Source organism: Scyliorhinus canicula, chromosome 3 (genome assembly GCF_902713615.1).
Source record: "Scyliorhinus canicula chromosome 3, sScyCan1.1, whole genome shotgun sequence".
Taxonomy (NCBI): domain Eukaryota; kingdom Metazoa; phylum Chordata; class Chondrichthyes; order Carcharhiniformes; family Scyliorhinidae; genus Scyliorhinus; species Scyliorhinus canicula.
The window spans coordinates 84,237,628-84,250,662 of record NC_052148.1 but is presented as its reverse complement, the minus strand read 5'-3'; the positions used below and the strand labels follow the sequence as shown (position 1 = coordinate 84,250,662).

General features: G+C 47.7%; 1 protein-coding gene across 11 annotated transcripts in view; it reads right to left on the bottom strand.

The window, feature by feature from the left end:
* Window positions 1–13,035, bottom strand: part of LOC119962769 (protein unc-13 homolog B-like) — a 746,238-nt gene that overhangs the window by 359,782 nt on the left and 373,421 nt on the right. For all 11 annotated transcript variants that reach the window (XM_038790824.1, XM_038790825.1, XM_038790823.1 and 8 more), the window contains one exon: window positions 9,711–9,834. In XM_038790824.1, the coding sequence (XP_038646752.1) occupies window positions 9,711–9,834 (124 nt within the window). The remainder of the gene's footprint in view (window positions 1–9,710; window positions 9,835–13,035) is intronic.

Below are 13,035 nucleotides of genomic sequence, written 5' to 3'. Positions count from 1 at the left end.
TTACATTACAATGCATGCAGACATATGACATAACAGGATGCATCCCAGATATGAGGGAAGAATGAATATTAAGGTGGCTCTTGTCACAATCTTTGAATATTCTTTAGCCATGGGTGTGGTGCCAGAGGATCGGATGATTATAACTATTCTATCCCTGCTCAAAAAAGCAGGCAAGGAAATTCCATCAATCAGCTTAATGCACTAGTGATGGAAAAACATTTAGAGACAATGGTCCGGGGCAAGGTTGATTTGCACTTGAAAAATATGGGCTAATAATTGAAAGTCAGCGTAGCTTTGTTAAAGGCAAATCATGTCTCTCAAAGTTGACCACACCATCCACATCCAATGCTGGGAGGAATTGCACTCGCCGGTTCCGTTCTTGTATATCTAATTGTATATCAGCACTTATGCTGGCTATGTTTCTGTGGAAACCATTTCATTTTGATTTTGCTCTGATTCAAGCAACTCACCTTCAGTTAAACTAAACGCAATAAACGCGGATGCCTGTTAATATTAGTGGGTCTTTAAATAATAACTCCACAAAAATAAGTCCATTAATTAAGATCTAATTAATACAGCTATTGTAATTCATCATCATAGTTACAATTAGATCAAAGTATCATGCTGTGTAAATAAAAAAGCTGTAATACTTCAAAGAAGCTAACACAATTACAAATTTGCAAAATAATTAAATAAGAAGCCTTGATTTAAAATGTTACAATTTTGACATGGTATGCTATTTACACAAACACCAGTTGGCCAAAAATGGCGGTCGGGTAAACTACACAAACAATATGGTTAAAAATTGAAACATTACAATCAAATTTCATATTATACGTCTGGGTGTAGTGGGGGCATTGTGGACAAGAAAATACTGCTTAACTGTTCACAACAGATTATATTCCGAACTTATAAAAAGACTACATTCATTGAGACAAAATTCAAGAATGAACTTTTAACATTGACCCACTAAAATAGTACGGGCAAGTATGGCTTCACATTGCATCAAAGCAATCTCTGCCTGATCCCTGAGCAACAAATAATAGGGCTCTCACTATATTCTGTAAGAGTTATGAACAGAACATTGATGCACCAAACATCTCCCACGAGTAATGCCTGCTGTGGCTTTTAAGCGCAACAATGCAGTACAAAAATAGTTTTTGTTTTATCATGCAAGTTTTAATGTAGACTTGGGTAAGGAGGGAAGCAAGTGGAGGTAAAGAATGTAGAGAATAAAATCAAGATCATGAAGTGAAGAAACAGAATAAAATAGATGAGGTAAACAAACCAAAAAGATAATTCACAAGAAAAATGCGCGGTAATATATAGGAAATAAATGTGCAGAAAGACAAAAGGATGTATGAAAGTTAGAATGTGAGGAAAAAGACAAGGAAACCGAGGACGAAAGAATATGATGATGGAAACATTGCCAAAAACCAGATAATAGAAGGAATAACTCCTTGGCCCAAAGCTATGTGAAACTACAACATTTATAACATCATTACAAAGGCCCAGATTTTCGCCACTACGGAGAGACTCTTGAAAATGGCAGAAGTGGCAGAAAATCATAAGTTCTGCCCCCAACACGGCACTTCCATTTTTGTGGGGACAGAAATGGGGAACATGTAGCACATATGCATTTTATGGCCACTTAGTGGCCTGCTGGCCATTTAAATTATCAGCTGCCTCCACTGAAGTGAGATTTTGGTAGCTAGTGGTGTGAAATCCACAGTGTGCAGATTAGACCAGGTCTGAACTTTGGATTTGTTTGTATATCCAGGGTATCTCTTGGGAGTGGTAAGGTACCCCCTGGATCTGGTTGGAACACCTTTGGGATATAGAGCAATCCTTGGTGGAGGTCAAGTCATAGAGTCATAGAATCATACAGCACAGAAAATGACCTACAGCCCATTGCGTCTGCACTGGTTAAGCACAACCACCTAACCATTCCAATCCCATTTTCCAGTACTTGGCCCATGGCCTCAGGCAGCAAGTTCCAAACTCCCACCACCCTCTGGATAAAATATTGTTTCCTCACATCCTCTCTAAATCTTCTGCCCCTTCCCTTAAATCTATGACCACTGATCATTGGCCCCTCCACCAAGGGGAAAAGTTTCTTCCTGTCTACTCAATCTATGCCTCTCATAATTTTATACATTTCAATCATGTCCCCCCTCGATCTCGTCTGCTCCAGGAAAACAATCCAAGTCTATCCAATCTCTCTTCATAGCTAAAACTCTCCAGCCCAGGCAACATTCTGGTAAATCTCCTCTGCCTCCTTACCAAACTATCACATAGCTCCGATAATTTGGATTCCAGAATTGCACACAATACTCTAGCTGTAGCCTAACCAACTTTTTATATAGTTCCAGCATAACCTCCCTGCTCTTCCACTCTATGCCTCTGCTGAAAGCCTTGCTGAAGCCCAAGTAAACTACATCAAATGCATTTCCCTCATGTACACACCTGGTCACCTCTTCGAAAAATTCAATCAAATTGGTTAGACACGATCTCCCCTTCACAAAACCATGTTCTTGATTAATCCCTGCCTCTTCAAATGCAAATTAATTTTGTCTCTCAGAATTGCTTCCAATAGTTTCCACATCACTGAGGTTAAACTGACTGGCCTGTAATTTCCTGGTGCCCTGGGGAATTGTTAAAAGTAGGCGTAAATGTGCTTACAAAGTGCATTGCGATCAAAGCTCATTTGAAATATCAACAGAGCTGTCAAAACAAACCATAAAAACTGTCAGAAGCACCTGTTAAAGGGACGTGTTAAAACTGTTATAAATAGCTGTCAAAGGGAGCTTTCATGTTGTCAAATAATTTTCAAAGTCCTGCCCTTTAAATCTTTGAAAACATGTCTGGAGAGTTAAATAAAGATTGTTTGTTATTTTAGTCTTGATATAAGCCTGAGGGTTTACATTCATGGATTAGTGCTGCATGGCTGATTTCACAACCATCCTGGTGCCTGCTATTTCAGTTTGATTGACAGCTACAACTGGTGATAGATTATTTTTTAAAAAAATTAGAATACCCAATTATTTTTTTCAATTAAGGGGCAATTTAGCATGGCCAATCCACCTACCCTGCACATCTTTGGGTTGTGGGGGTGAAACCCACGCGAACACGGGGAAAATGTGCAAACTCCACACAGACAGTGACCCATGGCCGGGATTCGAACCCGGGTCCTCAGCGCCGTAGGCAGCAATGCTAACCACTGTGCCACCATGCTGCTCGGTGATAGATTATTTTTTTTTAAAAATAATTTTTATTGAAATTTTTACAAAATAAAATACAAAATATAAACATCTTAGCTCTATTAACATACAACCGCGGTAACACCCCATGAACAATACCCCCCCCCCCCCCAGCTTCAATAGCAACTTCAAACAAAAAGAAAAAACAACAACAAAGAAAAAAAAAGAAAAAAAGAACAAACAAGAGGGAGATAGCACCCTCCACAAACCCATGTGCACAGTTCTCCCTCCCCCCAATCATTACCCCCGGGTTGCTGCTGCTGTCGGCCTATTTCCCTACCGTTCCGCCAGGAAGTCCAGAAAAGGCTGCCACCGCCTGAAAAACCCTTGTACTGATCCCCTCAGGGCAAATTTCACCCTCTCCAATTTAATGAACCCCGCCATATCCGAGATCCAGGCCTCCACGCTTGGGGGCCTCGCATCCTTCCATTGGAGCAAGATCCTCCGCCGGGCTACTAGGGACGCAAAGGCCAGGACCCCGGCCTCTATCGCCTCCTGCACTCCCGGCTCCACTGCCACCCCAAAAATTGCGAGTCCCCAGCCTGGCTCGACCCTGGATCCCACCACCCTCGACACCGTCTTTGCTACCCCCTTCCAAAACTCCCCCAATGCTGGGCACGCCCAAAACATATGGGCGTGGTTCGCTGGGCTCCCCGAGCACCTAGCACACCTGTCCTCGCCCCCGAAGAACCTACTCATCTTTGTCCCCGTATGTGGGCCCTATGCAGCACCTTGAACTGTATGAGGCTAAGCCTCACACAGGAAGAGGAGGAATTCACTCTCTCCAGGGCATCCGCCCATGTCCCCTCCTCAATCTCATCACCCAGCTCCTCTTCCCATTTACCCTTCAGTTCCTCCACCGAGGCCTCGTCTACCTCCTGCATTACCCGGTATATGTCCGAGATCCTCCCTCCTCCGACCCACACCCCCGAGAGCACCCTATCCCGCACCCCCCGTGGGGGCAGCAAAGGGAACCCCTCCACCTGCTGCCTGACAAACGCCCTCACCTGGATGTACCTAAACATGCTCCCGGGGGGAGCCCAAACTTCCCCTCTAACTCCCCCAAGCTCGCGAACCTCCCCTCCACAAACAGGTCCCTCAACCTCCTAACCCCTGCCCTGTGCCAGCCCCGGAATCCGCCATCAATGCTCCCTGGGACAAACCGATGGTTCCCCCGTATCGGGGCCTCCATCGAGCCCCCCATTTCTCCTCTGTGCCATCTCCATTGCCCCCAAATTTTGAGGGTAGCCGCCACCACCGGGCTCGTGGTATACCTCGTTGGAGGGAGCGGCAACGGCACCGTTACCAGCGTCTCCAGGCTCGTGCCCACACATGACGCCGCCTCTATCCTTTTCCATGCTGCCCCTTCCTCGTCCATTACCCACTTACGCACCATCGCTGCGTTGGCTGCCCAGTAGTACCCACAGAGGTTGGGCAACGCCAGCCCCCCCCCATCCCTGCCTCGTTCCAGGAACACTCTTCGAACCCTTAGAGTCCCATGCGCCCACACAAATCCCGTAATACTGCTGTTGACCCTCCTGAAAAAGGCCTTTGGGATAAAGATGGGGAGGCACTGGAACAAGAACAAAAATCCCGGGAGCACCGTCATCTTGACGGACTGCACCCTCCCCGCCAGTGACAGCGGTAACATATCCCACCTCTTAAACTCCTCCTCCATCTGCTCCACCAACCTTGTGAGGTTGAGCTTGTGCAGGGCCCCCCAACTCCCAGCCACCTGGACCCCATGGTACCTGAAGCTCTTCCTGCCTGCTTCAGTGGGAGCCTACCAATCCCCTCCTCTTGATCCCCCGGCTGCACCACAAACACCTCGCTCTTGCCCAGGTTCAACTTATACCCCGAGAAACCCCCGAATTCCCCAAGGATCCTCATCACCTCCAGCATCCCCCCCACCGGGTCCGCCACATACAGCAGCAGGTCGTCCGCGTACAGTGACACTCGATGCTCCTCCTCCCCCCCCCCCTCCCCCCCCCGCACATGCCCCTCCAGTTCCCTGACTCCCTCAATGCCATGGCCAGGGGCTCAATTGCCAACGCAAAGAGCAGGGGGGACAGGGGGCACCCCTGTCTCGTCCCCCGATGCAGCCGAAAGTACTCCGACCTCCTCCTATTCGTGGCTACACTTGCCATCGGGGCCTCGTAGAGCAGCCTCACCCACCGAATAAACCCCACCCCAAACCTGAACCTCTCCAACACCTCCCACAAGTACTCCCAGTCCACCCTATCGAAGGCCTTCTCCGCGTCCAACGTCACCACTATCTCCGCCTCCCCTTCCACCGCCGGCATCATAATGACATTGAGGAGTCTTCGCACATGCGTGTTCAGCTGCCTTCCCTTCACAAACCCCGTCTGGTCCTCATGTATGACCCCCGGCACACAATCCTCTATTCTAGTGGCCAGGATCTTTGCCAGCAGCTTAGCGTCGGCGTTCAGCAGCGAAATCGGCCTATATGATCCACACTGCAGAGGGTCCTTGTCCCGCTTCAGGACCAAGGAAATCAGCGCCCGTGACGTAGTTGGTGGCAAAGCCCCCCCCCTCCCATGCCTCGTTAAAGGTCCGGACCAACAGGGGGCCCAACAGGTCCAAATACTTTTTATAGAATTCCGCTGGAAACCCATCCGGCCCCGGCGCCTTCCCCGACTGCATGCTCCCTATCCCTTTGACAACCTCCTCCAACTCGATCGGCGCCCCTAGTGCCTCCACCCGCTCCTCTTCCACCCTCGGGAAACGCAACCTGTCCAGGAAGCGCCCCATTCCACCCTCCTCCACCGGGGGCTCAGACCGGTACAGTTCCCCATAAAAGTCCCTGAAGACCCCATTGACCTCTACCCCACTCCGCACCACCTTCCCAGCTCTATCCATCACTCCCCCAATCTCCCTGGCCGCGTCTCGCTTCCGGAGCTGGTGCGCCAGCATCCTGCTCGCCTTCTCCCCATGTTCATACATCGCCCCCTGTGCTATCCTCCACTAGGCTTCCGCCTTTCTAGTCGTCAGTAGGTCAAATCTGGCCTGAAGGCTACGCCTCTCCCCCAGCAATCCCTCCTCTGGGGCCTCCGCATACTTCCTATCCACCTGCACCATCTCCCCTATCAGTCTTTCCCTTTCCCTCTGCTCCCCCCTCTCCCTATGGGTTCGGATGGAGATCAATTCCCCCCTCATCACTGCCTTCAATGCCTCCCAGACCGTCCCCACCCGAACCTCCCCGTTATCATTGGCCTCGAGGTATCTCTCAATACACCCCCGGACCCTCCCGGCCACCTCCTCATCTGCCAGCAGCCCCACCTCCATGCGCCAGAGCGGACGTTGGTCCCTCTCTTCCCCCAGCCCGAGGTCCATCCAGTGCGGGGCATGATCCGAAATGGCAATGGCGGAGTATTCCACTTCCTCCACCCTCGACACCAGCCCCCTGCTCAGGACAAAAAAAAAAAATCAATCCTCGAGTAGGCCTTATGTACATGGGAGAAAAACGAGTATTCCCTGGCCCTTGGCCTCGCAAACCTCCAAGGGTCCACCCCCCCCCCATCTGGTCCATAAATCCCCTCAGCACCTTAGCCGCCGCCGACCTCCTACCCGTCCGGGACTTGGATCGATCCAATGGGGGATCCAGCACAGTGTTAAAGTCTCCCCCCATGATCAGGCCCCCCACCTCCAGGACCGGAATGCGGCCCAGCATACGCCGCATGAACCCCGAGTCGTCCCAATTTGGGGCATAAACATTCACCAACACTACCTGCTCCCCCTGCAGCTTGCCACTCACCATCACGTACCTCCCGCCACTGTCAGCCACCACCTTCAACGCCTCAAACGACACCTTCTTCCCAACCAGGATCGCCACCCCCTTCCTCTTCTCGTCCAGCCCTGAGTGGAATACCTGGCCCACCCACCCCTTTCTCAGCCAGACCTAGTCCACCACTCTCAGGTGTGTCTCCTGGAGCATGGCCACATCCACCTTCAGCCCCTTCAGGTGCGCAACTACTCGGGCCCTCTTGACCGGCCCATTCAGCCCCCTCACATTCCAGGTTATCAGCCGGATCCGAGGGCTCCCTGCTCCCTTCCCCTGCCGGTTAGCCATACCCCCTCCCTTGCCCACCCCCGGCCAGCGTCCCACGCTCTGCCAGTTTCCCACGGTGGCACCTCCCCCCCTCCAGCAGTACCAGTACTAGAGTTATGAGGCTCATTTGATTTATTATTGGTTAAAATTTAGTTGGTACCTTCACAAGAGAACAGAATTGAAATTGTTTTTTAAAATTCATTCATAGGATGTGGACATCGCTGGCTAGGTCATCATTTGGTTATCAAGATTACAGACAAACTATTGTCATCAAGCACTACTGTGCTTTCCTGTCCTCAGTCATAATCATCCACTACTCTGTGATGATCCTAAGGAGACAACAATCTGCAACTTCAATACCAACCTTAGAACCCCTCTCTCCTACACTTTCCAACTTCATTTCTTACTAACTTCTTTGCCACTGATTCAGACGATTGTTTCAGCCGACTCTACTTCTTGGCTCAGTTCCTCTTGTCCACCAAGCCAAATATTTCCCAGCCCTTTCCTGAAGTAGCTCTGAGTCTGCATCAATATCTCCTTTCTCTCCCATCTCCCCTCACATCGGGCGGGATTCTCCATTTCAGAGACGAAGTGCTAACGCCAGGACTGATTCACAGTGTTCTATGGCCCCAATAGTGGCGCCGAGCCCAGAACAATTCAGGACATGTTCATGGGTCAGCACCTGTGCCACGTGGAACTAATGCGATACCAACATATGCCAGATAGTGACTTGCTGGGGTCGGGATTGGCACCCAAAAGCCTGACAAGCTGCAGCAGCATATAAGCACTCCTCTCCCCACACAATCATTCCAGCCAAGAAGATACCACCCCAAAGAGTGGTGCTGAGGTTCGCGGATGCCGAGCTGGAGATCCTTCTGGATGTAATGGAGGGGAGGAGGGACACCCTGTTCCTTGGGTAGGAAGGAGGCTGCCACTCACCCACGTCAACCGGGCCTGGACCCAGGTGGCAGTGGCTGTGAGCTCCACTGCCAGGACCGGGCAGCAGTGCAGTAAGAAGTTGCACAACCTCCTCAAGGCTGCCAGAGTGAGTCACCACCAACACTGTGCCCTGGCACAAATCCATCCCCCCCCCCACTCACCACACCCATCACCCCCTCCCCCCCCCCCCCCCACCCCCCCCCCCCCCCCCCCCCCCCCCCCCCCCCCCCGGATGCGGCACCCACCAGGTGAGGTTGGGAAACCCCCAGGCCAGCTAGGGTGAGTTACCACCACCATGGGTCAAGATATCCAAGGCTTGGGCACTCTTTGCAGGCTTTGGCTGAGGCACTGCACAGAGCGGCCATGTCACAGACAGCCATGTACCAGGGCAACATGAACATTGTAGCGTCGCTCTAGAGCTTGGCCCAGTCACAATGAATCATGGCTGCAAGAGCAGGGATGCAGTGGGCAATGTGAAGCACTAAGTAAATTTGTGTAAAAAACAGACTAAGTATAGTGCAAACAGGGCAAGTCTCCATAGTTCTGATCATCTGATCCCACTGTCGGAATCATGGAGCAGACCGGGCAGGGAAAACCAGCAATCAGAGCTTTAAACTTCACACGTATGTACCACCGATGTGCACACATCGGGACTTCCTCGGGGTCCCAAGGTGCATCTGCACCATAAGTTGAGTCAGAGGCCTCTCCCCAGATCAGAAGATTAGGACCAACGTTAACAACAAACCAACGATGGTAACTTGCTTACTTTCTTTCATAAGCTTTACATCTATTCATTTAGTAAATACAGATTCAGACACATTAATCTGTCTTGTATTCATAATAGGATTTGCAACAAAGGACTAAAATCATCACCATGCAGTTAAATGGTCTGTCTAGCTATTGACAAAAGGCCCAGTATGACAGTGTTCTGTGCAAGCCAACACTGAAAACACTCCTAGAGAGAAGCTTTCCAGCAATTTCTGTTTTTAATTACAGATTTCCAGTACCTGTACCATTTTGCTTTAATGTCCAATGCAAAGCTCAAGGCTCTGCACAGACTAAATAAAATTGGAAAATATTATAATGCAAAGCAGATCAGGCAGCCTCATGAAGAGAATTAAAGCTCATGTTGCAAGTGGGAACCCTTATCTGAACTGGCAGAGACTAAAGGATTGCATAGTTGCGGTGCGAGGAAAACAACAAAAGAAAAGTAAGAGCTGAAATGTATAAATTACTCAGAGGTAAACAATGGATTTATTGTATAAACAAATTTTAATGTGTTGGAAATTATGCTGTGCAAAAATCTAATTCAAACCACTTCTGTTTGTAATTTCAGATTTCAACATTTTTCAAACTCGCTATGGTATGGAGCCGATTCAGTTTCCAAATATACCCTCAACAATTTGTCTTTCCCCATCTAAATGTGGTTCAAAGGTACTTACCAAATGGCAATTCAAAACGAGTGTCTAATAGGATTTTATGTGGTGTTGGACTTTTGGTTCCACATATTTCATCTTCCTTCATCAAAACCTCTGCATCCAGTGTTGACCAATCTCCAGGTCCTTCCTGTTAAAACATAAATTACAAAAAGTTAAAAGAACCAAACAAGATAGTGAATTATGAAATATGCTCATACACAGTGAAGTCATATAATCTTTAAATACAGCTTCTAGAATCAGACACCAGGCATGGAAATCTCAACTTTGGCAGAGGCATAGCTGTTCTAGTTCCCATCTGCCATCCTTACCTGGACTGGCCTACATGTGATTCCAGACCCACAGCAGTGTGGTTGACTCTTAAATGCCCTCTGAAATGCCTGCCAAGCCACTCAGCTACAAAACACAAAAAAGGAATAAAACCAGATAGGTCACCCGGCATTGACCCAGGCACCGGATATGACAACGGCAAACTCAGCCCTGTCGACACTGCAAATGCCTCCTAATTAACATCTGGGGTTTGTGCCAAAGTTGGGCGAGCTGTCTCATAGACTAGTCAAGCAACACCTCGACATTGTCACACTCTCAAAATCATACCTGACGGGCAATGTCCCAGACACTATTATCACCATTCCCGAGTATGTCCTGTCACACCGTCAGGACAGACCAAACAGAGGTAGCGGCACACTAGTATACAGTCGGGAGGGAGTTGCCCTGGGAGTACTCAATGTTGACTCTGGACCTCATGAAGTTTTATGACTTCAGGTTAAACATGGGCAAGGAAACCTCCTGCTGATTACCATGTATCGGCCACCATCAGCTGATGAATCAATACTCCTCCATGTTGAACACCCTTACAGGAAGCACTGAGGGTGGCAAGGGTGAAGAATATACTCTGGGTGGGGGACTTTAATATCCATCACTGAGTGGCTCAACAGTCCCATCAAATACCGAGCTGGCCGCATACTTCAAACAGATAATAGCAACTCAAGACTGGGCATCCATGAGGTGCTGTGGGCCATCAGCAGAATTGTACTCAACAACAATCTGCAACCTCATGGCCCGGGATATCCCCCACTCTACCATTACCACTAAGCCAGAAGGTCAACCCTGGTTCAATGAAGAGTGCAGGAGGGCATGCCAGGAACAACAGCAGGCATACCTAAAAATGAGGTGTCAACCTGGTGAAACTACAACACAGGACCACATGTGTGCCAAAAGGCAGGTAATAGACAAGAGCTAAGCGATTCCACAACGAATGCATCAGATCTCTGTAGACCTGCTGCATACAGCCATGAATGGTGGTGGATAATTAAACAATTCACTGGAGGAGGAGGCTCCACAAATATCTTCATCCTCAGCAATGGAGGACCCTAGTACATATTGCAAAAGACAAAGCTGTGGCATTCACGACAATCATCAGCCAGAAGTGCCGACTGGCTCATCCAGCGACGCCCACAGCCAGTAAATTAATTTTTAAAAAGATCTGCTGCCTGCTATAGAATTTATCTGATTTTCCCATCAATTAACTCAATGGACTATCAGGTGAGCGACTAATCACAGCCGAAGTGCAGTGTTACATCCCTAATAGAATTATTCACAGCACATTGAGTGGTCAATGACATTATTAAAATCACAACATTATTTTCTAATAATAATAATAATCTTTATTAGTGTCACAAGTAGGCTTACATTAGCACTGCAATTAAGTTACTGTGAAAATTCCCTAGTCGCCACACTCTGACGCCTTTTCGGGTACAAAGAGGGAGAATTCAGAATGTCCAATTCACGTCTTTTGGGACTTGTGGGAGGAAACTGGAGCACCCGGAGGAAACCAACGCAGACATGAGGAGGATGTGCAGACTCCGAATCTGGGACCCTGGAGCTGTGGAGCAACAGTGCTAACCAATATATAACCACTGATCTACAGAAGCATATTAGATGACTTTTACCAAGCGCTTTTCTTGATAATTGTCAAGAATGGCACTGCTCGGCAGGATACCGTTACATGCTTTGACTCCGAGTATCAACACGAATGGCATCCAAGTCAAGTAAAACATAAACAATTGCAGAAAAAATCTGACTCTAGTCTCCCTAAATAATGGGCCTTGCTCTCAGCCTCTGAAGGCTGTCCCCTCCTGCATCCATGTGAAAACATTTCAATGTTCCACTTGATCCTCACAAGTTCTTGGTAATGCAATTGTTAATTCTGTGTTGTGAACAGCATGCATTGAGAGGCTCTGAGCATCCCAAATTGTATGAGACACTTTTAAAAGGTGGAGATATCTTCCTGTCAGGCTATATTGGATTCAAACTCAAGTTCTAGAGGTGAAAGGGCACTAACTTTCATGCTCCATCACTCATGTTACTCTACTTGTACCTTTCCTTTAAAAATTGTAATTTAACCTAAAGCAAGGCATTTCCCATTTATTAATCAATAAAGGCAATCAAGTGAGCTCGATTTGAGCTATTTTCAACAGACTGATGTTGCAAAACAATTCAAAACAAAATAAAAAGGTATTTATCACTATTAGAGGGATTATATGACTGTCATCATTGATTTTAAACTGCAATTAATACATCTCGAGCACTGACATTATTGATTATCTCCTTTAGAAATAAGAAGCGTTGATCATTGGACTGCACAAAAATACTTCAAACATGCTACAAGGAAATAAAACCACTAAAAAAAGCAGCTAACATGGTATTGATCTAAATGCACACTCTTGGGTCTGTCAAGTATTAAATGCTTTTTCTGAAAAGATCAGCGTAGATTGCAGTGATTTATCCTTCAGGGGAAAAGCATCCAAAAGAAAACCTTACAGCTTTGCAGCACTGATGGAATATGACAGCAACCATTTAGGATGTACACTCAAAACTGAAAAAAAGGCTCGCAATTATTATAGGACCATAAGACATAGGAGCAGAATTAGTCCACTTGGCCCATCAAGTTTGCTCCACCATTCAACTATGGCTGATATTTTTCTCATCCCCATTCTCCTGCCTTCTCCCCATAACCCCTGATCCTCTTATTACTCAAGAACCTATCTACCTCTGTCTTAAAGGCACTCCGTAATTTGGCCTCCACAGCCTCCTGTGACGATTCACTACCCTCTGGCTGAAGAAATTCCTCCTAATCCGTTTTAAAGGATCGTCCCTTTAGTCTGAGATTATGTACTCTAGTTCTAGTTTTTCCTACAAGTGGAAATAAATATCCTCTCCACATCCACCCAATCCAGGCCTCGCAGATCCTGTAAGTTTCAATAAGATCCCCCCTCATCCTTCTAAACTCCAACGAGTACAGATCCAGAGTCCTCATATGAAAAGCTCT